At 42.1% G+C, this 25074-nt stretch overlaps 1 protein-coding gene across 12 annotated transcripts in view; it reads left to right on the top strand.

The window, feature by feature from the left end:
• Positions 1–3780: 3780 nt before the first annotated feature.
• HECTD1 (HECT domain E3 ubiquitin protein ligase 1) overlaps positions 3781–25074 on the top strand; it is a 67113-nt gene continuing 45819 nt past the window's right edge. For 6 of the 12 annotated variants that reach the window (XM_033144035.1, XM_033144073.1, XM_033144108.1 and 3 more), the window contains exons 1-2: positions 14239–14557; positions 21158–21424. In XM_033144035.1, the coding sequence (XP_032999926.1) occupies positions 21285–21424 (140 nt within the window). In that variant the 5' untranslated portion in view covers positions 14239–14557; positions 21158–21284. Of the gene's footprint in view, positions 3796–14238; positions 14558–21157; positions 21425–25074 lie in introns of those variants that run through there. The other 6 variants (XM_033144134.1, XM_033144083.1, XM_033144116.1 and 3 more) reach the window with 3 other exon arrangements.

A 25074-nucleotide genomic window follows, 5' to 3' on the forward strand; every position in this document is an offset into this window, starting at 1 on the left:
TTTCTCATGCTGGCCACATGACCCAGAAGCTGTCTGCGGACAAATGCCGGCTCCCTCGGCATATAGAGCGAGATGAGCGCCGCAACCCCAGAGTCGGACATGACTGGACCTGATGGTCAGGGGCCCCTTTACCTTTATATAGGTTAACAAGTACAAATTATTAATTTATATTTTTAAAACTTTACAATGTTCTATGTTCAATAACTATTTTTGATTTTAATCAGATATAAGAATGTTGAATTGCTTTCCTTGCTGCATTCATTTTTCAATTGTTTAAAGCTCTGTGAAATCATAGTAGAATCATAGAAACATAGAACTGTAGAGTTGGAAGGGACCCCAAGGGTCATCTAGTCCAACCCCCTGCAATGTAGGAATCTCAGCTATCCAAGACAGATGGCCATCCAACTTCTGCTTAAAAACCTCCAAAGAAGGAGAGTCTACAACTTCCCAAGGGAGACTGTTCCACTGTCAACCATCAAAAAGTTCTTCCTGATGTTTATTTGGAATTTCCTTTCTTGTTGCTGTTTGTAGTGGGAGCTTTCTTTCTGATATTCACTACTTTTGTTGGTTCAATGTGCTACATAATGATTATTGTACAGTACTGCAGAAGGGAATAGCAAACAGCAGGTGCAGAGAGGCGGCTTTGATCAGGCTGTGGCACAAATAAAGAGGCAGGAATAAACTTCACTTGCCCAACCCTGCACTCAAGAGGTTGCTATTTATATTACAGCAACAAAACCCTTGCATGTTAAGTGCATCCATGCAATTCATGTCATATCTAGGTTGACCCTTATAGACAGCAGCTTTGGAAAAAGTGACCGTGTGAAGAGCCTTAATTCCATGACAGAAGAAAGAGCAGGACCAGATTAACATATGTACAATATGTTCTCGTGGATATCAACTCACAATGTTCACAGTGCAGACTTCTGAGAAATCAACAGATTGATAAGAGACTGGAAAAGGCCTTGTACCCCAAAATCTTGTTTTTAGCATTTATTGAAATGCTGTTTAAACCCTTAAGAAATTTTTATTAATAAATGTGTGTCCTGATTTTCAGAATGTTTTCCCTAAGTTAGTGAACATTTAAGTTAAAAATAAGCACATAACATACAAAACTTTCCAATAAAACACAGGAAAAAAACACAAAAGAAAATACTGATAAGTGAAATGCTAGAAACCAACAAATAATAAAAGTAGACACTGAGATTATAGCCAACACCAACAAAAGAAAACAGACTTGCGAACTATGTCTTCCTTTGAGATACAGTCTGCAAAAAACAGAAGTCTCCAGCTATTTTCAGAAAGCCTTCACAGCTTGGTTGGCAATGAATTTCAACATACTTTATCAGTGTCCTAAATATAATGAGAACACAATGTTCATCAAATTTTGCTTTTGAGAAATACCACATATATATCAGATTGTCATAAAAGACTTAAGGCCAAAGTAAATGCCAGTCACACATAATTGCTCTTATAAGAAGCAATTCCTTAAATAAACGAACAGACATTTGCTGGGGTAATAATCATGCACTGGCTTACAACAAAGGCAGCACACACACACACACACACACACACACACACACACACAGCATAACCAGCTTCAGGAATGTGCCTAAAGACTAAAGCTGGAGCAAGTGGAAGCATGTCTGTACCAATGCCAGTCAAAGGAAGAGAGAGAGGAATAAGAATTCCCAATGCTTCTTCCTCTCCAGGAGAGGAGGGGAAATGACATCATATAAAGCCCTCCCTACCAATTGTACTTCAATGGTCTGTTGTTGTTTGTTGTTGTTGTTCAGTCGTTCAGTCGTGTCCGACTCTTCGTGACCCCATGGACCAGAGCACGCCAGGCACGCCTATCCTTCACTGCCTCCCACAGTTTGGCCAAACTCATGTTAGTAGCTTCGAGAACACTGTCCAACCATCTCATCCTCTGTCGTCCCCTTCTCCTTGTGCCCTCCATCTTTCCCAACAGCAGGGTCTTTTCCAGGGAGTCTTCTCTTCTCATGAGGTGGCCAAAGTACTGGAGCCTCAACTTCAGGATCTGTCCTTCTAGTGAGCACTCAGGGCCGATTTCCTTGAGAATGGATAGGTTTGATCTTCTTGCAGTCCATGGGACTCTCAAGAGTCTCCTCCAGCACCATAATTCAAAAGCATCAATTCTTTGGCGATCAGCCTTCTTGATGGTCCAGCTCTCACTTCCGTACATTACTACTGGGAAAACCATAGCTTTAACTATACGGACCTTTGTCGGCAAGGTGATGTCGATTCTTTGTGACCCCATGGACCACAGCACGTCAGGCACTCCTTCCACTGCCTCCTGCAGTTTGGTCAGACTCATGTTGGTAGCTTCGAGAACACTGTCCAACCATCTCATCCTCTGTCATCCCCTTCTCCTTGTGCCCTCCATCTTTCCCAACATCAGGGTCTTTTCCAGGGAGTCTTCTCTTCTCATGAGGTGGCCAAAGTATTGGAGCCTCAGCTTCAGGATCTGTCCTTCCAGTGAGCACTCAGGGCTGATTTCCTTCAGAATGGATAGGTTTGATCTTCTTGCAGTCAATGGGACTCTCAAGAGTCTCCTCCAGCGCCATAATTCAAAAGCATCAATTCTTCAGCAATCAGCCTTTTTAATGGTCAGAGTATCTGCCTATTAGCAATATAGCTCTGTGGACTCAGCCCCTTCTCATGTTAACTAGGAATAATATGCATTTGTTAGGTTTGGCTGCTTATGTCCCACAAACTGAACCAAAGTCATATAAGGCTTTGTAGGGCATGATAACCAGTGCTTTGAATCATGCTTGGAAACAGACTGGTAGACAGTGGTGTTCTAACAAGGAGTTTCTGTTCTCCATTTAACCAGCTCTCTGTTCCTAAGTACAGGGTGATTCATCCCCCTTCATCGAACTACAGCTAAATACCACTCTGCAAACTGTTTTTGAAATTGTCAAAAACCCTCAGTCAAAAGTTCCACAGGCCATGCACAGCTACTGTGGTTAGGCAAGCCAAGCTGTACTACAGAAAAAGTGTTAGTCATCCTAGAATAAGTGTGGTTCTATATTCACGGAATGATTGTATGTCATCCTCTTGCAATTCCTGATTGGCTGGAATCAAAGTTGACGCCTTCCTCATCACTTCAGCTCTTAGCCCAGCACAAGCAGGAAGTTTAAGCAGGGAGTTCACTTCCTGTCTGCTGGACTCACAAGCTTGAGGAGGCTACATCTATAGAACATTTGCCCAATTATAGATTCTTTTTTAAGCAGAAAAAGATCCTGTCTGAAAGATCCTGTTAGTTATGTCTGAAAGTGGAAGTTGAGCAGAAATTGCTATATAAAGACTAGACTGATGTTTTCAAATACAGTGCACTTTCAAAACTTACATTGCATACAGTCCTCAGGCAGAAACCACAGCAACATGACTAATCAAAACATTTGAAGAATGTAATAGTCAACCTTTAACACACTTCTCATTGCAGAACATTGCACAAGCTGGTGAATTGTAAACAGTGTGCTTTACAGCTGACGTAGTTGCACTTGTGATTACCGGGATCCAAGATTACAGACAGTGACACGATGAAAAAGCCACAAAGTTGACCCTATGTTCAGACATGTTCTAGGATTTTACAAGAGCCAAACTGCTGGGATATGAAGTTTCACCCAACCCCCCTTTTTAAATGAAAAAGATTTAAAGCAGGATTTGTTTTTCTGGATAAAAGTACCGTATTTTTCAAGAAGATGTCTGAAAAGCGATCTGGACTGAATAAGACATTATACTGTGTAACCCTTTCAGTGGACATATCAAGTAAGTAGCTAATCCTTTTGACTGTAACAAGAATAATCTGAAACAGGAAATGACTTTTTTCTGTGAAAAAGCACAACAGATAGAAACATTTGTTTCTTTAAGAAAATTAATTATATGGTGATTTATTTAAGGATAAGATGGAAAATGTGAATGTTCTGTATTCTGTGCTAGGTAGGAATAAAACAGAAGTACAGAAAAACAACATTGCTAAGCATTTGATCACAAGTATAATAAATGTGTTTTGTTCTTACACTTAGAAAACTGTGTCATCCCAAGCCATGTTGCTAAGATCTATGGGGTCATTTAGGGTACCTCTACCATGCTCAGATTTCTGAATCCCAGAATGGTTTCATACACAGAAGCATCAGTCATGCAGTGTTTTGAAATATAACTAACAAAAATGTTTATGTTAAAATTTAAAAATGACACAAATTTAATTGGGAAAGTGTGTGAGGCAGGAACTGGTTTTGTGATATTTTGGGGCACATAAATAAAACTAAAATCCAAAGGATTAAAATAAAAATATTTTGTATTGTTAATGCCATTTTAATAATTTCTCCTGATTTGTTTTACTTATTAAAACAACTGTATATCTTTTGAATAATGGCAGATTGACAGTCAAAAGTGACAGGGTAAAAAGCACCAACTCCACAGTGCCTTTTAATTGCTTCACTGTAGACTATTTGGAATAAATGCTGATGTTTACTATCTCAGGTGGGTTTTGTTATGAAAACTTCCCGCGGGGGCAAGTTGAGAGACTGACCCCCAAGACGGACGAAGCTTCCGTGCCCTCTGGCTCCTAGAGTCCAGGGGCACAATGTAATATGCAGTTGTTCCCAGCTTGAAAACAACATACACAAGCCATTTGGCTAAGATCTACTTTATTGTAGATAAAGAGCAGAGTATATATATATCTGCGTAGCAGCTCATTATTCAGAGCTGTGTCTTAAAGCATCTTGCACCTCCTGATGCAAAACAGAAAGAAAAAAGTACAATAGTAAAATACAATGACATCACATGTGTGGGAGCTGGTATGCCCAGTGTGTTTCTCACAGAGTGAAATATGACTCTTGAGTCTTGTGACCTTGCTGCAGCGTTCGCAGCTCGTCATGTCATAATATCACAACATCCTCCCCCGATATTAGACAATGTGAGAGCTGCGAAAGTTAAGGCATTATTAACAGAAGTAAACAAACAGTTATCATATACACAGTATGAATCTGATGTCTTTGTTCCACCCTTGGAACTCTCTGAGACTGGTTCCACCAGTTGAAGCCTTTGATAACCAACTCTCCAGGGGACCAGAGCACTTGCTCTGTGTGTGTTGGCAGAAACAGTGTTGAACTTTGCAACCTGTTGCTGTGGCTTTCTCACATCTGTGAGATGAGCCTGAGTGTCTCTGTCTTGAGTGCAAACTACAGCTACATTTGCAACAGCTGAGATTGCAAACTCTTTGGAGTAGCGTTTGGGCGCCTGACCCTTTGTTACTCTCTCAGATCTACGCACAAGATGTAGATCTTCTTTGCTGAGTTTCTCCTTAACAGGACTTTTTGGAGAAACTTTACCAATTGTAAACAGTGGCTCTAAAGATTCTAGCACATCATCATCTGTAGATGGCCTGGTAATAGCATGAGTTCTCTCAATGACAGTGTCACCTGTGTCGGAACTAGCCGTGGTTGAGCTTGCACTGCTACTGCTGGTGTCAGTGTCCTCATATGTATTGACATCAATGGGAAAGCTTTGGAGAACCTGTGTCTCCGGCTTTACAGTAAGTTCTACCTCCTGAGTAAGAATTACTGTGTTTGAGGAAGGCAATAGAATTCTGTATTGTCCTTTCTCATAGCCCATAAAGATGCCTTGGATGGTTGCACCTTCAAGTGATTCCACCCACATCTGAGAACCAAAAACCTTGAGATGCTTAACAGAAGGCTTTCTGTTAAACAGTATCTCATAAGGTGAGCATTCCATTCCATTTGGAATACTCCTGACCCATGCATATGTGAAGGCAGATAGGCTTTCAGCCCAATTCTGGTCAGACAGCTTTGCACTTAGCAATTGCGCCTGCATACCCTCACGTAGTATTGTGTTAATTTTAACACACAAATCTTTGTTCCATGATGATTGGCTGACGGCAACTTTGTGCCGAATGCAATGTTGACTTAGAAAGTCCTTGAACTCCTGTGAATCAAACACTGGTAATTGATTAGTATACAAACATTCAATTTTTCCATCATGCATGAAATCTATCTTAGCACAAAATTCAGTGAACTTGGCCAAGACTTGCTGCGGACTTTTCATAGTGTAAATCCATGAGAATTTAGAGAATTGATCACACAGCAATAAATAACAGGTAGCTCCGCCTCTAGATTTTGGCAGAAGTCCTATTACATCAGCAGAAACCTGCTGGAAACATTTTGTGACCTTTTCTTTGCGTGGCTGTTTTGTAGTCTCCTTGGACTTAGCAGCACCTGCAAAATAAGAGTCAACAACATCATAACAACAGTCATTTGAATCAAAAGACAGTAAAAACAGTCCATCTTTGTTCCTCTGAGCTGTAAAGATAGCTTCTCCATCTTTAAAAATTGTGCACAGTCCTTTGCGCAGTCTGAGCTCGCATCCCTTTCCGGTAAGCTGCGGTACACTTAGCAGATTGTAGGCAATTTCTGGGACGTATAGCACGTTGCTGATAGACAGCTGGAGACTCTGAAGATAAACAGTTCCAACTCCAGTCGATTTCAGGTGTGTTCCACTCACCTGCGACACGGTGGATTCCAGCTTCTTAAAAGTCTTAAATAAACGCTTGTTTGCGGTCATGTGGTGACTGGCAGCTGAGTCAATAACAAAAGCCAGGTCAATGTCAATGTCATCCTGCTCCTGCACGCCTTGTGTAAGCAATGCAAATGTGCGCCCTTTGGAGACTTTGGCTTGCGCCTTGCCTGTAGATCCACCTCCTTGTTGGTTAGATCCTTTCTTGGGCTTTCTGCAGGTTTGGAAACTGTGTCCTCTCATTCCACAGTTTGTGCAGCGTATGACTTTAAGAGCTTGCACATGCTCAGTTGGACCACTAGGTGGGGTTAAGGACGCTCTTGCTTCACTCCCCCTTCCATTAGCCTCATTTTGAGCAGCACAACGATCTTGCTCATTTAGCAAAGTTGAGAAGACTCTGGCAACGGTTAAGTTTTGAGCATCCAGGGCACCTAGCTGTGATGCAATAGCACTATAACCGGCATGGAGGCTATTCAAAACCATGAAACAAAACACATCTTCGTTCAATTGAACGTTGCGTTGAGCGAGTTCACTTCTTAATTCTTTCATATGGTTAAGATGCGAACGCAAATTGTCTCCCTCCTTTAACCTTAGGTTGGTGAGACGTTGGAAATGCAGCATGGAACTTCCTGCCGCAATCCTTAAATGTTCATTTTGCAAAACAACCCAATAATCATTAGCGTGGACCAAATCTCTGACATGTATTAACTGAGATTGGTCAAGATGCAAAACAATGGTCGCCTTCGCCTGATTATCCCTGTTCAGCCATCGAGGGCCAGGGAAAGGTGGAGGGGCATTAGTGACCACATCAAGCAAATTCTGCCTGGTAAGCACAGCTTCCATTTTAATACGCCATGTCTGATAATTTTCATCAGTGAGAAGTGGACAAAGGGAGCTGCTGCTCTGCTTGCTATCCTTTGCCATTGTGGCGAAAAAGCAGGCTTTTTACTCTCTGTCTTCAGAAAGCAATTTAGGCAAACAAACCTAGCCTTCTGAGGTTTATTGCCTCGTAAATCAGTCCGGTACTACTCACAGTCAATTAACGCGTCTTCTCACAGTGGGAAACGGCCGTCTTCAGCACGAAAAAAACTCCCCCGGAACGAAGCACACAGTTTAAGGCTGCTTTCTTTGCCGGCAGATAAACATCAGGCAGAAGTCAATCAGAGGTCCGATGTTCGGAAACCAGCCAACTGCTACCAATGTTATGAAAACTTCCCGCGGGGGCAAGTTGAGAGACTGACCCCCAAGACGGACGAAGCTTCCGTGCCCTCTGGCTCCTAGAGTCCAGGGGCACAATGTAATATGCAGTTGTTCCCAGCTTGAAAACAACATACACAAGCCATTTGGCTAAGATCTACTTTATTGTAGATAAAGAGCAGAGTATATATATATCTGCGTAGCAGCTCATTATTCAGAGCTGTGTCTTAAAGCATCTTGCACCTCCTGATGCAAAACAGAAAGAAAAAAGTACAATAGTAAAATACAATGACATCACATGTGTGGGAGCTGGTATGCCCAGTGTGTTTCTCACAGAGTGAAATATGACTCTTGAGTCTTGTGACCTTGCTGCAGCGTTCGCAGCTCGTCATGTCATAATATCACAACAGGTTTTGCCCCACTTTAATTGTGCATCAATAAATAAGACTGAAGCTAAAAAAAATTCTGATAATCACTTATCTCCAGCTCTGTCCTATTTAACAATAAAAAATGAGTGGGTACTTAAACTTCTTGATTGAATTTGCTATATAACAGCTAACTTCCCCAACAGTGGGATTAGAATGTTTTCCACAAGGCTCACGCCTATCTATAGGCCCTGGTAACCCCTACCACAAGCCCACTGCCTTATTTTGGTTTAGAAGCCCTTAAGGACAAATGTTCCATTGAATGGGCTTTGTTGTTGTTGTTGTTGTTCAGTCGTTCAGTCGTGTCCGACTCTTCGTGACCCCATGGACCAGAGCACGCCAGGCACACCTATCCTTCACTGCCTCTCGCAGTTTGGCCAAACTCATGCCAGTCGCTTCGAGAACACTGTCCAACCATCTCATCCTCTGTCGTCCCCTTCTCCTTGTGCCCTCCATCTTTCCCAACAATGGGCTTACCCTCACAAATTCCCCTGAAGCCACCAATTTACTACTCCCATCTCCTTGTTTCACCAGTCCACCCAGCTCATAAACTAGTCTCCATCCACGGGAACACTATCAATCCTTTGTGCTAGGTTTAGGTAGTCAGGTTTGTGTCTTGCCAGGTTTAGTATTTAAAGTTAAATTAATATATTTACTGGTGTTCTGTCCTGGAACCTGAAACAGGAGCTGATGGCATTACAATCAGCTTCCCCCACCCTGATCATTAAAGAAAACTGAATAGCTGAATGGAGACTGAATGTGCTCAGTAGCCATGGAATGCTGAGCAATGATGTGGGCAGGGCAGGTGATGGAAACTGGGTGGGAATGGAATGGACTATCCTGGAGGATGGCATGACTGACTGGAATACTAAACAGAACACTCCACACAGCAATGTCAATTTCAGTCTCTCTCTTTTCAATTGTTCCAATCTTGTTTGCGCTCCTGTTTGTGGAAAAGTGTGGGAATATACTTCGTGGGTTCCTTTGAACCCGTGGTTATTTGCTTTAAGTTAATGTTATTTATGTACTATTTTATGTATCCTTCCATTTAAAAGTGAAAGCAAAAGTAAGGCTCAGTGGGCATCTTGCCACTGAGATTACTCTGCCTAAAAGTTTAGTTCCAGAGGTTTGAATTTGTCAATGATCGTTTATTCTGCTTCCCGCCTTTTTGGGGGGCAGCAACAGCGTTTCTATTGGTAAATATATCGATCGTGACGTTGCACTTGGTTGTCAATAAAAGGCTGCGGCTCCCCGCTTTAGGGGTCTTTTGTTATTTGCTTTTGGTTTAGTTAGTTCAGTTTAGTTAACGGGGTTTTTTGGGGAGCGGGTTGGATGGGTTGGACGGGTTGGAAGCGCGTGCAGATTTAGTTAGGTCTTAGCTTGCGGAAGATTTGGCGGTAAAGGTTTAGATAGCTTTAGTTTTAGCATAGGCTTAGATCGCGGAAGATTTGGCGGTACAGATTTAGTTAGCCTTAGCATTGCGGAAGATTTGGCGGTGCAGGGTCTGTTAGTTTAGGAAAAGCTTAGAATAGTGATAGGTTCAGTGAAGTGTAAAAGCCTATGCGGGTCAGCCAAAGCCATTCAAAGAAGTAATGTGTCTGTCTTTATTTCATCAATTTAAATTTTTGGGATCTTTTTAGCCTTTATGCTTGGTCGTAACTTTAGCCTTATTGCTTGGGTATGTAACTTTAGAGTAATTCAGGAGGTCGCAAGTATTTGTAGCTACTTTTATGAGGCATTTTCATCCGAACAACTCACGCACCTTCAGATTTAGCCTGGCAAACTGCGGCACGGTGTGAATTTATGCTCCGGAATTATTGGCCGTTCCGTTCGCAGGCTTGGCCGGCGCCCGTGCGGAAACGCATGTGAGGTGCTGGCCACAGATCCCCGGCAACTGGAATCCCATGTGTAGGTGGCCTAGACCTACACGCGGGAAGCTCCAGCAAAGAATCCCCGCAGAAAAGATACATTATGTGTTATTGTTTTTCAAAAAAGAAGTCCACATGAACAATCAGATGCATCTTTGTGTTCATGTCTCCTAATATACACATTTTTGTATGTTGTCCAGTATGTGGGATTTTTTGCAAAACATTTAATGGAGTATATTTTGCACATGATTTTAACTGATATACACTTTTGTGTGCTTATGTGGCATCACAATATTTGGAGAAGTACAAATTTCTAAGAATTGTGTTACAGTTCTCATATTGTTTTGTTGAGAATCCACATATCTTCCCAATTTCCATTCAGTGGTAATTTAAATAGAAATTCTTGTTGTTAAATATCAGCATTATTTTAACTTATGATATTGACACATCACATGTCAGTCAGAATAACTAAAGACTCTTCCTAAATGATGTCTGCCTAGGACAGTGACATGTGTCTGCCTGGTCCTGTGTGAGGTGGAAGATCTGCCATTATCTTCAGGTTCTCTGCATACTTCCATTTTCATGGTGACTACAGGAAGGATCTGCCATATAGTCACCATTACAGTATTTAAATAAACTATAATCTTATGTTAATTATATTAACTTCTTTTGTGACTAATGCCCTCAACTAAAAATGTCATGCAACTCTACAAAAAGAACCACTGTGATGTGCCTGAATGTGGCCTTTTTTCATAGCAAATCAGAGAGTAATTATATACAGAATGTTCTGAGTAGATGGTTCCTACAAGGGAAACGTGACCCGGTTAATTATTCTTGACCTCTCTGCGGCTTTCGATACCTTTGACCATGGTATCCTTCTGGAGCAACTGTTCAAACTATGGGTGGGTGGCACCGTTTTGCGGTGGTTCCAGTCCTACTTGGATTATCGTTCCCTGAGGGTGTTACTTGGGGAATGCTTTTCAGCCCCATGGAACCTTCAATGAGGGGTTCTGCAGGGCTCAATCCTATCCCCCATGTTGTTCACATCTGCATGAAACTGGTGGGTGGGGTTATCCGGAGGTTTGGAGTATGTTGTCAGCAGTATGCTGATGACACTCAGCTCTATTTCTCCTTTACATCTGCAGGTGAGGCAGTGAAAGTGCTGGACCAGTGTCTTGCCTCAGTATTGGACTGGAAGAGAGCCAACAAACTGAAACTCAATCCAGATAAGACTGAGGCACTGTTAGTGGGTGGTTCCCTAGACCAGATAGGGATGCCTGCTCTTGATGGGTTACACTTTCTCTGAAGGAGCAGGTTCGTAGATTTGGGGTACTCCTGGATCCTTTGCCATTGCTTGAGGCTCAGGTGACCTCAGTGGCCCGGAGTGCCTTCCATTAGCTTTGGCTGGTAGCCCAGCTACGCCCGTACCTGGACAGGGATAGCCTAACTACTGTTGTCTATGCTCTGGTAACCTCAAGGTTAGATTACTGCAAAAACATTCCTTTTTAAACAGGCTTTGGTTGTTTTGATTGGCATCCTATGCCCTTTTAAAATGTGAGGATTTTTTTGGTGTGTGTGTGTGTTTGTTTGTTATTGGGTTGCTGTTTTTATTTTGATTATATATTTTGTGGTTTTATATTTTGATTTTCTTTTGTGAACTGCCCTGAGACCTCTGGGTATAGGGCAGTATAGTAGTAGTAGTAGTAGTAGTAATAATAATAATAATAATTATTATTATTTACAAAGAAATGAGGTGGTTAGAGAACTGCCTTCTACATAGTGTACAGTAGTTGCATTGTCCCCATGGCTCTGTTGGTGTGTAAATGACAGACTAATGCTCAGATTTACATTCCAATTTGCCCACGAGTCCATGAGGCTGAAATAGTTAGGTTCTCTCCTAATTGTGGAGCAAACTGGAAGCCTCTGAAATCCTTGCCAATGAGTTAACCCTGCCCTGTGGAACTGCAGTCCTACATATATGGATTCTCTGCTTCCATCAACCTTTATGCTAAAGAGAGTAGGACCATAGCTAGCACATGTACTCACTGGAGAATTGCTCACTTTAACTAAAATTTTTGTTACAGGTAGGTAGCTAGCCGTGTTGGTCTGCCGTAGTAAAAAAAAAAAAAATCCTTCCAGTAGCACCTTAGAGACCAACAAAGTTTGTTCTTGGTATGAGCTTTCGTGTGCATGCACACTTCTTCAGATAAATTTTTTGAACTGCTTGGGAGCTGCCCTGGAACTGCTTGAGAAACATATATACCTTGTAAATTAACAGTTTGGCCATATGCTTACTACATCACTCCATAAAGAGTGCCATTTCCATTTCCCATTTTTTGAGAGATGCAGCAAGCCCCAAAGGCCTTTTTTTGATGCCTCAGAAGGACAGCTCCTCCCTCCTTTTAATTTGTGCCTTTGGCATACATTGGTTGGGAAGGGCTGATGCAAAAGAAGGCAGGACTCCTGCACCTTTAATAGTTGTACTGAAGAGCTAATTGCATGACAAGCTACACCTGCTAAAATTACCCTCTTCCATTCAAGGTGCAAAAGCCCTGTCCTTTTTAATATATATAGTTAAAATGTACATATACTTTGTATATAACTGAACTTACACTCAATTACTTAATATTATGTAGAATCAGTGAGCTAGTCAGAAATGTAGGTGTCCCTGAGAAATACTTCATTTGTAGTCTGAAACACTGGAAGTGTCATCCACCTCAAACCCCCCCCCCCCCAGTGTAGCATCAGACAGGTAAGGCTTAGACTGGAGACACATAGACTCAAATGGCTGCTCAACGATTAATTAAATTAAATAACATAAAATAAATTAATTAAAGTCACTTGGCCGCTCATTGTCCCTTGGTATAAATTGTTTTGTAGCATTGTGGTGAGGAGAGTTGAATCCTGAGCACACTGGGAGGAATATAGGAAATATTATTAAATGTTGGGCGGTAAAATTAGCACTCCTTATATTGCCCTTCTAATGTGATGTCTTTGCTGCCCACATGCTCACACAGATTGGCTCTTCAAGTGGAAAAAACACTGCAGGACCATCTTGACTAGGGATAATTGTTGGACTCCCAACTTCCAGCATCTTTGGATGCGGCTGATAGGAGTTAAGAGCCCAACAGCATCTGGAGAGTAACCCGATTTCTGACTTAGGTTGTATACACCCCCCAATAGATTTAACACACTTTTCCTTTTCCTACAAATAACCCTGGAGATGGTCGTGCACCCTCCTAGAGTGACAATTCCCAGCACCCTTAACAGTTTAGTTTGGTGTTGGTGCGATGTGCTTTAAATAGACGGTGTCTGTGCAGTATATGCAGTTGGAGAACAACCTGCTGATCCAATTCGCCAGGTGCACTCACTGCCCCAGATAGACGGAGTATAAATAATATTTTTTTTTTAAAAAAATGTAAAAACCATATAATGAAGGCAACCGCATTTCCCTTCTGAAGGCCCCCTCCCCGGCCCTTGTGGGTGGGCCTGCAATTCTTTATAATCCCTGCCCATTCCCCAGGCTTGTTGGGCCTGAGGGGAGCTACCCTGTTGTCCGAGCTACAGCTAGGAGGAACCTCCGCTCACCCAAGAAACTTGGTTGTCGTTAATAAAATCTCGCCCTCACATCCCGCTTTAAAGCCACAGGAGCCAGTGGGCCGCGGATCCCGCAAGGTAATGGCTCCTCGTGTGAAGAAGAAAAGTTTTGATTTTTGTTCCTCTCGTCCAGTCCCTCGTTCGTCTGTTGCTGCGACCCAAGTTCGCTCCTCTTAGGACAGAAGCTGGGCGTGGGGTGGGGAGACGTCGTGTAGTATATTATATGAGGTGAGGTCGCTTCTCGCTCGTTTTTAATGAGGGAGGGGGAAGAATAAAAGTTCGCCATTGCGCCCTGAGGAACGCGATAGGGCGCTTCCCGTTGCTGCTGTTTCATTTCAACCCATCCCGACGCTTTCCCAACGTTACGGAGGGGCGCGGAATCTGAGGGAAACCAATCCCAGAAGTAACCGGCGGCGGGTAAGAAAAGAGCGTAGGAAACGCCGGAGCGAACTTGGCTTCCGCAGCGCCCCCTCTGCCGGCCCTCGGTATCTCCCCGCGCGGCTCCCGGAGTCTGCCCGAGCGTGACTCCGAGGCTGGCGGGCTCCTCCCCCTCCCGCTCCCCTTCCTCCTCCTCCTCCTCTCGTGTCTGTGGCGCTCGCTTCCCCGTCACCCTCCCCCTCCCCATCTTCTGCCGGGAGGATCAAGATGGACGGGGTGCGTCGCTGCCTGGCGATGGACTGAGGGAGGTGAGCGAAGGACGCCGGGAAGCTGAGGCGGCCACAGCAGCGGCGTCTGAGGAGAAAGTCTGCGGCGCCGCCGAGAGCGAGCGAGTCACTCACTCTCGGGCAGCGGGGAGGAGGAAGCAGGAGCGCGGCGGGGCCTCGCGGCGGCCTTTCCTAAGCCGCCTGACCGGGTCACCCTGCGAGGCCTGCGGCTGCCAGACAACGCGAGCGCCGCGGCCCGTCCCGGGTAAGAAGAGGAGGCGGGGAGAGCTGGGGCTCCGAGGCAGGCGGTTCCGGGCTGGGCTTCGGGGTCCGTGTGGGGAAGGCGGCTGAAGCGGGAAGGCTGAAGAGAGGCCACGCGGGGCTTGGTAGGCCTGGGGAAACGGAGGGTTTGGGGACGGGAGGGTAGAGAACGGGGTCGTCTGTCCGGGCCGCCGCGAAGAGATCTGATTGGGGCCTGTGGGCCTAGTAGGAGGAGAGGCGAGCAGGTGCTTCTTCTGCGGGGCTCGTGAGAGCCCTGGCCTGCGGGCCCTGTGGAGGGGAAGTGATCGGCTTCCTCTCGGTGACTGAGCTTGTGGCCTTGCGTTGTTTTCGTCTCTCCTTTGTGACTAGGGACTGTAATGCTAACCGTGTCTACTCGGGAGGGAATGCTATTGACCTCAGCGGGGCTTACTCTCGGAGAATTGCGGGTGGGGTTGGATTGCAAGCCAGATCTGTAAAGTCAGTGTAACATCCCTGGCTGTATTGTCTGGCCTTGGCTTTATTCAATCTCGTCGTAGAAGGTCGGCAAATAATTATATTACGAACGTGTGAAGGTACCTCATGGTCAGGCTGTCGGTCTGTGTAGTCCAGTAGTATCTACTCTGACCGGCCGCGGTTCTCCAAAGTCTTGGGTAACTTCCAGCCCTGTTACCTAAGATCCTTTTAACTGGATATACTATGGACTGAACCCTTCTGCGTGGAAAGCATGTGCTTTGCCACAAAAGTGTGGCCCCTTCCCCCACATTTATTACTTTGTGGGAGAATGTGCCTGACTGTTTGTTTGACTTTTAATTATTTAAGCTAAGTGTGTTTTTCACTGTGTATGTGGGCAGCCTTTGAAGGATTTACCTTTGTGGTACTGTATATGTATTTAATACAGGACAAACTGTGTTTTTTGTTGTTGTTACCTGAGGTTTTTCAGCCTGTAGGAATCATTCTATTGTTTTTAGTTTGGTTTCTCATGCAGACCAAGTTGAAAGTAAGTTTGACTAATTTCTATGTAACTTTGTTTATAACTGGGTAGTATTTTACACCATAAGGTTGGTTTTTTTCTGGAATGCTCCCCACCCAAATGTTGTAAAAAGGTAACATTAATTGCTAACTCGTCACAAGCAAACGCACAAGCAGACTTTGCCCAACAGTATATTTTTTAAAGGCACAATTCTGGAGAGAGTCTTCCTCTCCCTAACACTTCAGTAACTGAAGAAACTTTGTACAGTTAACTTGTTCCATGTTTGTAATATAATTCATTTATGGAAGGATAAAAGCAAATGTGTGAAAGGGCAAATTTACTTCAGCAAACTGCTTTCGTGTGGTAGTTATATTGATCCAGCAACAGCCTCAGGTTTACAAAATAGGTAATTACTTGTATGTTAGAGTAAGAAGCTTTAATATGCCAATAAGGATAGCATTTAGCTTCTGAAGTACAAGGGAAATATGATAATTTTTCAGCTGTTTTCAGCTCATCATTAGTTTATTTTTATGCTGGTTTTCTAAAGAAAATTATACGCAAAATGGCTTAATACATAAGAAAGAGCAATAAGTGTATCAGAATTTTTTAAAAACCCAGTAATAAAAAATAAATAAATAAAAATCCTTCCAGTAGCACCTTAGAGACCAACTACCAGTAAGTTTGTTCTTGGTATGAGCTTTCGTGTGCATGCACACTTCTTCAGATACACTGAAACAGAAGTCACCAGACCCTTATATATAGTGAGAGAGTTACCTACCTGTAACTAGTAATACAACATATCAGCATTACATTAAGACAGTAATTCATATCAGTAGCCTATCAAATCACTGAGACCAATTAATTTTTTAAAAAGAAACTTTAAAATATTTTTTTAAAGCAACATTGACATAAAGTTTAATATCAATCTCTAAGCCAGTGTGGTGTAGTGGTTAAGAGCGGTAGACTCGTAATCTGGGGAACCGGGTTTGCGTCTCCGCTCCTCCACATGCAGCTGCTGGGTCACCTCACAGAGTGTTTGTTGTGGGGGAGGAAGGGAAAGCAGAATGTTAGCCGCTTTGAGACTCCTTTGGGAGTCTCAAAGCAGGATATCAAACCCAAACTCCTCTTCTTCTTCAAACCCAAACTCTTCTTCTTCTTCTTCTTCTTCTTCTTCTTCTTCTTCTTCTTCTTCTTCTTCTAAAAACTCTAAAAATTGAATGACAGCAAGAACAGAATTTTTTGTTGTTGTTGTTGTTCAGTCGTTCAGTCGTGTCCGACTCTTCGTGACCCCATGGACCAGAGCACGCCAGGCACGCCTATCCTTCACTGCCTCTCGCAGTTTGGCCAAACTCATGTTAGTAGCTTCGAGAACACTGTCCAACCATCTCATCCTCTGTCGTCCCCTTCTCCTTGTGCCCTCCATCTTTCCCAACATCAGGGTCTTTTCTAGGGAGTCTTCTCTTCTCATGAGGTGGCCAAAGTACTGGAGCCTCAACTTCAGGTTCTGTCCTTCTAGTGAGCACTCAGGGCTGATTTCTTTGAGAATGGATAGGTTTGATCTTCTTGCAGTCCATGGGACTCTCAAGAGTCTCCTCCAGCACCATAATTCAAAAGCATCAATTCTTCGGCGATCAGCCTTCTTGATGGTCCAGCTCTCACTTCCGTACATTACTACTGGGAAAACCATAGCTTTAACTATACGGACCTTTGTCGGCAAGGTGATGTCTTTGCTTTTTAAGATGCTTTCTAGGTTTGTCATTGCTTTTCTCCCAAGAAGCAGGCGTCTTCTAATTTCGTGACTGCTGTCACCATCTGCAGTGATCATGGAACCCAAGAAAGTGAAATCTCTCACTGCCTCCATTTCTTCCCCTTCTATTTGCCAGGATGTGATGGGACCAGTGGCCATGATCTTAGTTTAACAGAATTTTAGGAACATATAAATACCAGTAAGTAAGCAATGCCCAGAAGCAGTGGGAATGACATGCATAGGTTAGTGCATATATAGAAAGATATAATTTCATGTAAATCAAGGCAATAAGATGTAGCATTCAAAATACATTCCCTGATCTCTCCATTGCATTGGAAGGCCATACCAAAAAGTTTCAAAATAGTTAACAGTAAACCAGGTTACCAGAGCAAGCTATCCCTTTCTAGGAACAGTTGTAGCTGGTGAGGCAGCCAAAGGTGACCAAAAGCACTCAAGGCTACCACTGCCATTTGTGCCTTTGGTGACAAGATGGACCTGGGACTACTCCCAGACTACAAACTTGCTCCTTCAAGGGAGTGCGGTCCTATATAGATCAGGTTGTCTGTCTCATACCCCAACATGAGAACCAACAATGCAAAGGACCTTCATCTTTCCAGGATTCAGTCACAATTTATTGACTGTAATCTAGTTCATTAAAGTGGTCCAGCGCCTGCACACCCTCAGCTGACTTAGATGACAGAAGTAATAGAAGTGGTTGTCATGCCATCATCATCCCAAAGGCACCCAACTCCAGATCCCTTAATGACTTCTCTGAATGGCTTCATATAGATATAAATAACTTGGGGGACAAGATGGATCCCTGTGGTATCCCACAGCACAGCTGCTATGGGGAAGAGCAAAAGACTCAATGCAGCCCTTTGAAATGTACCGGTATCCTGCAGGTAGGAACAGAGCTACCATAATACCATGCCTGTAGAGTTGGTCCAGCATAACTCTCTACCCTGCAGCATTGGTCCAGCAAGATACTGTACTATAGTCAGTGGTATCAAAAGCTGATAAAAAATCCAAGAGAACCAACAGGGTCATACTCTTCCTGTCTCTGTCATAAAGCTGCTCATTCATCAGGTTAACCAAGGCTGTTTTGGTTTCAAAGCCTGACCTGAAGCCAGACTGAAATTGGTCTAGATACTTTGATTCTTCTAAGAACACCTAAAGGTGCCACTCCAGCACCTTGCCCAAGAAAGGGGGCATTAACAACAAGGCATCCAGTCCCAAAGTAGTAGTAGGATATTACGTGGTGGTGATACTACCATTTTCTAATCGCTGCTGCTGTCTGTCTGCCAGTGAATAAGGAGTGGCTGTTACTTTTTCCTACTGAGGTCGGGTTTTTAAAATTTCCCCACTCATTGACTGCTATTGTGTGTGGGGTATAACACTACCGTAGTTCCTGGGCTGGCATAGTTTTACCACTATTTTTGGAGTATTTCATGAGAGTGAGGTTTCGTAGGATTCTGTGGGTCAGTGTTTTGCCTGACATACCCACAGAATATCTCCCTTTGTCCTTCTCTGTGGATGATTGTTTCTGCCTGTGGAACAGCAATGGTAGTAGACATCATTTCTCTGGAGGATCCAGTGACCCCTTCAACAGCTTTCTTGGGAGTTTAGGGTATGTTCTGTTAGAAGGATGCAGCTCTGAACTCAGTGAAACTTTTAAGTAAATATGAATTGGCTTGGGCTGAAGCTGTGGGTAAAGGTAAAGAGACCCCTGACTGTTAAGCCCAGTCGCGGATGACTCGGGGGTTGTGGCGCTCATCTCTCTTTACTGGCGGAGGGAGCTGGCGTTTGTCTGCAGACAGCTTCTGGGTCATGTGGCCAGCATGACTAAGCCGCTTCTGGCGAACCAGAGCAGCACACGGAAACGCCGTTTACCTTCCCACCAGAGCAGTACCTTATTTATCTACTTGCACTTTGATGTGCTTTTGAACTGCTAGGTTAGCAGAAGCAGGGACCGAGCAACGGGAGCTCACCCTGTCATGAGGATTCAAACCACCAACCTTCTGATCAGCAAGCCCTAGGCTCTGATCGGCAAGCTGTGGGTAGTGCAGTCCAAAAGAGTACTAGTGTAGCCTAATTGCCACATTTGTTGGTATCTCTTCACTGATAAACAAATAGGTAGTCTGTTAGAGGGATGTTTGCGTCAAGGTGAATGAAAACAGCAACAATCTGAATTCTTTAAACCAAAATTTATTAGGGTAATATTCAGTGTTGGTTATATTCGGAGTAGACTCATTGTAACTTATGGACAAGTACATTGATTGCATTGAATCTACTCTAGTAATACTGGTTATCACACTAACTTTATTTCCTTAAATATTTAAGGAATATTTGGTCATAATTAGCAATATTATGGCAGCAGAAAAAGTTCCTTCTTAGTCTTTAGGATTTATTTTAATCACTCTGTGATCACTACTTGAATCTTGGAGGGGATCATTATGCCAGTACCTTATAGCCTAAGAGGAAGATAAAAAATGCTTCAGTAGATGCTCCAGTTGTAAAAAAAAACACCTGATTATTAATTAGGAAGAGGATGTTAGTTCTTGAACTGCTAGTGTTCCGTTTTCCCTTTACAACCATAGTCATTTCTTACAAGGTACAATTACAACATCAACAAATGAATGCATAGTATTAGATACAAGCACTGATGAAGTACTGGAACACTGTGATTGTGACATTTTGCTGGTGTTGCCCTTTTTGGAACTGCTGGGCTTTATGTTACCACCTTGGCATAATCAACCTACCGGTATGTGTTGTATACAAAACTCTAACATGATGAATGAAAAGATACAAAGAAGATTAAAAGTTAGGGCAGAAAGACATATCAAATTTCTAGGAACCACTATTAATTTTTAGGCATCAGGCTCCTTCTAACTAAAATCCTTAGCTATCAATAGTATTTCTATAAGCTACTAACATGAGTTTCGCCAGACTGCGGGAAGCAGTGAAAGATAGGCGTGCCTGGCATGCTCTGGTCCATGGGGTCACGAAGAGTTGGACACGACTGAACAACAACATCATCATCCTTGGGTGATCAGGCACTTGGCACTTTTACAGCCCTGGATAAATTATTTTAATAACATGAGTAATAATTGTCAGCAAAATGTTTAATATCTGAGTACTGTTCCAGTGATATTATATCTTTGGGCAGCACACACACACACTTTTATATAGTGATATTTTTAAACATGTTTCTAGTTGTGGCTGCAATGATAACCTTCAAACTGTTTTAGCAGTGCCTTGTGAAATCTCCCAACACAAGACCAATTCTGTTGGTCAAGAATGACACTTTGCAGCACTTTTTCCATGATCAGCACAAAGAAAATAAATTATAGTAAATCATCAGATATAATCTATTGTGCATAACCGGTAGTTTATCCTGACTGCAAGACTTAGATTACTGTGGTGCACAATTATTTCTGAAGTGTGCATATATATATTTTGCAATAAGTACCGGTATCTGCTTGACAATTCTACACATATACAGTGGTGCCCCACTAGACGAAAATAATTCGTTCTGCGAATCTTTTCGTCTAGCGGTTTTTTCATCTAGTGAAGCGGCAATGCAAACCGCGGTTTTCGCTAGACAAAAAAAAAAAATTCGTCTTGCGAGGCAGCCCCATAGACAATTTCGTCTTGCGGGGCAGCCTTCCGCTAGACGAATGCCTTCGTCTAGCGAGTTTTTCGTCTAGCGAGGCATTCGTCTAGCGGGGCACCACTGTACTCAGAAATAAATTCCATTCAGTTCAATTGGGCTTTCTCCTGGGTATGTATGTATAGAATTGCAGCATAAAAATGTTGTTAAATGGTTGGAAAGCACAATTTAAAATTTGACTGTACACCTCTTGATGGATTCCTTTTTTCTTTTTTAGGCAAAGGCTACAGAAACCTGGGATCTTTGCAGAGTGGAAGATTTTTTGCACTCAAGTTATTCTGACCATATTTTAAAAATATTTTGGGGTTACTTTTTAATTTAAGAAAAGGCAGCTCTTTAAAATCATGGCAGATGTGGACCCAGATACATTGCTCGAGTGGCTGCAGATGGGGCAAGGAGATGAAAGAGACATGCAACTAATAGCTCTGGAGCAGTTATGTATGCTGCTTTTGATGTCTGACAATGTGGATCGATGCTTTGAAACGTAAGTAAATTTTTATTTTCATAATTTCATGCAGGCTTCCATCTGCTGATCAATTTCATCCACATCATGCTGAAATACTGCTGTTTAAATCTGTTAACTAGTGTTTCTAGGCAGACTTGAGCAATCCAGTGACACCAGTAGTGATCATTAAAATAAGTTAAAAAAAAGAGCAGCTGTAGCACTATCTGTTTTAACATCAGGTTTGTACTCTTGCTAAAGGCGTGTTTCTTCTGGAGGCAGCTGAACTAATTTCCTTGGGAGCTTGCTTGCTGCTTTTAGCATGTGTGCAGATCCTTGGGTATAACAAAAACATCTGCATTACAGCTTTTGCTCTACTTCGTATGGATCTATTGGGGGGGGGGCGGAAGATAATTTTAATTGAGCATGTTTCCAAATACGGTGACAGAAGCAAGATCATTTTAAAAAGATCAATTTTTCATTTCAAGTTCTTCTAATTCTTTATGCTCTGAAATATTTAAGATTATTGTTCGGTTCAGTTACTGTTAACTTTAAAACTCAGCAGAGGGTTTCAGCTGTGCCTTGACTAAATAACAATTATAAAATGTTGCAGCTGTTAGCAGCAATAGATTTTATGGGTCATAGTGGGCAAGTTTGTTTTATAGTGCTTATACCATATCTTAATGTTTTAAAACATTCTCTTCCAAGAAGCTGAACTGAAAGTTAATAATTTTTAAGGTCTCTAAATTGTGTCAGTTGCTGTGGATGACTGGAAACTATTATTAAATAAGATACCTTTACTTATTGATACATTAGGAAGGAACTGTGGAGATTTAATAAGGTGCCTTTTGTTTTTGATATTAATAGAATTTTTTCTTTCCTTCAAGAGCTAGCAAGAGTAGTTGTTATTAGAACAATATTGCTTTAAAAGTTTTTCTTCTGAGTAGTAAACTGCTTTTTATTATGAACTAGAAAAGTTTCCCGGTTGTAATGAAATACATCTGCCAAGAGTAAGTAAACCCTTTGTTGTGACCAGAGAGCTTAAGAAACCACAAATTTTAGGGGGGAAATTTTAGCATGAATGCCTTGCCTGTTCTTGAGCCCCTATGTCTATTAGTTCTGTAACCATATTTTACCTAAAGTCAAGGAAAATGGAACATCTTTGCTATTTAAAAGTATGTTACTATGACTGAGAGCCTTAAAACCGATAAACTTAAAATTAACGAGATGGACACTGGAGATGCACTCTGGTCCTTAGTGGACTTAACTAGTTTAAATACAACCATTTTGGTATACAGGTTAGAAATTGGTTTGTAAAACTGTTGACTTTCAGAAAGCATTTTACAGGTAGTGATGTTCATTTCAGTGATGTTCATTTCAGTCCTTGTGTCCTGTTAATATTGGTTGTGTTAAGTCACCTTTCTGTGACTGTGATTCAGGGAGCCTGTTCATTAGTCATCACATTTTTTCACAGTAACACTTCAGAAAGTTTTAAATACTATATTTACTTTGATGCAGTTACCACTGAATTTTAAAACGATTGCTTCCGCCCTATGTTTTTAGCTTTTTATTTTAGCTGTAAGTAAGCAGCCTTGGGTCCCTGTCTGGGAAACCATCAGGATATAAATAAATATAAATAATAATAATATCCAGTGTTAGTCATACTTTGAATAGACTTGGTGGGAGAAATTCATTGTAGCTCTGTGGCAGTTGTTGCATCAGCATAAGCATTGTAGCTAGTTAGAATGATCCCCCTTCCTCCCCTGGCACTGTTCTGGGGATTCTTTTGACATTCACCAAGCCAATTTGGGGGCGGAGGGGGGAAATCCTTGCACAGACTTCTGTTAGAGGGACTTGTTAGTTGGATATCGCCCTCAGAGTTTTAACCACAGAGCTAGAATTTATAGTTGAAGTTGTGCAGAACCATCTTTATTCAATTACCGTAGTAAAATGGTTATGGGTAACATTGGTGCATGGTGTTTCCTGTCTATTTGCTACTCTGTTTGAATATTTCAGAAATCTTTAAATTTCCCTCTGTATTAAAACTAATGGTGACACTGGATTCTTTTGTTAGGTGAATAAGAACTCAATAGTTTATTTTTTGATTTTTTTGTCTTATTCTGTGGGGTAATGTTATTTATCTTGTATTTGTTTCATGCTGTGTATGTGTATTTTGTCTTTGTTTTAAAGTATATTCCTTGCTAAAATGAGCAGCCCTGCTCAGGCATTGAATTCTGTTTGTTCCTAGGTTTGTCTGTGCTTCTATTTATATGTATACATGAACATGCAATTTGCATGTTTACCTACAGAAAAGGAGGGTGGAATCTGGAGACAGTTACACACACTAGGGGTGATTGCACCATGGAAGACAGGAGTGCCTGGCGTGCTCTGGTCCATGGGGTCACGAAGAGTCTGACACGATTTAAAACGAGTAAATAACAACAATGCTATTTTACCATTGTTAATATGCTATTGCTTGCTTGGAGTAATTGACAAGAACTAATAAATTTAAAAATAAATGTGAATAATATAGTATTTACTTAAGTTGAATTGTGGACAGTGAGTAAAATGGCTTTGCTGTTTGAGGCAACAAATGCCGTGTTACAGAGTAGGAAGATGGCTGGCTAGTTACTACAACTTATTACCCAGGTTACCCAGACTCACGTTTCTTGAACAAAACTTTACAGTAACTGTACTTAAATTCTTCCTATGGCAGCAATGGAAATGGACAGAATGGAGAGTTGCCATATGTGGAGAGGGACAGGCTCTAGGGATTCAGTAGGGCTGCAGGTAGAATAAAGATTTAATTTATGCAATTTCTAAACTTTCAGGTTCATCCAGGTTGACTTAAACCTTCAGTGGTTTAGGGCCACTTTGCATGATTTTATGCAATAAGCCACTTAATGCTTACTGCCTCTTCCAGGCAAATTGGTTCCACTGTGTCTCCAGGCATCTTCAAAACATTCTGGGTGGTGGCTTGTGCCAGCTTATGTGTGGGCTTTTCCAAATGGTGGGCGGGCACATACAAAACTCCGGAGAAGCCACCCTATAGAGGAAGTACAAAATAATTCCATGGAAGGTATATTGTGTGAAACAGCCTTTAGAAAGGTAGAATGGTGATGATGGTGAAACATATTGTTGATTAATTTCATATTTTTTCCTCAATATTATGCCTCTTTTCTTATCACAGTAGTAATTTGGGTGATTATTTTGTACCCATTTGAATTGGAGTATGTGCGAAAAACTTGATTCACTTATCTTGCTGCCATTTCATTACAAAATGTGAAGGCATTTAGCTCCTTAACTTATTTGATCTTTTCCAAGTTCAGAGTTTTTAAAGAAAAAGGTTTTATTGCTTTAGGCGAAGCAATTTTCTGTGCACAGTCATTATTGTGGAATGAAAACTCAGAATTGAGTAGACAAATATGATTATGGAGTGAACATACAGAATAACACAAACATGCACTTCATGTGTCATAATCGTAATTTATTTAGTGTTCTAGCAGTCCAGGAAGGAATGTAGGAAAACTGCCCTATACTGACTCAGACCATTTGTCCTTGTAGCTCACTGCTGTCTATATTGACTAGCAAGTGGCTATCCAGGGTTCTTGCCCAGCCCCACCTGAACTGCCAAATGCAGTTGAGTCCCTTTTAGTTCTGGTTATAGAATAGCCTTTCCAGGGAGTCTGGTA

Source organism: Lacerta agilis, chromosome 1 (assembly GCF_009819535.1).
Source record: "Lacerta agilis isolate rLacAgi1 chromosome 1, rLacAgi1.pri, whole genome shotgun sequence".
Lineage (NCBI taxonomy): Eukaryota > Metazoa > Chordata > Lepidosauria > Squamata > Lacertidae > Lacerta > Lacerta agilis.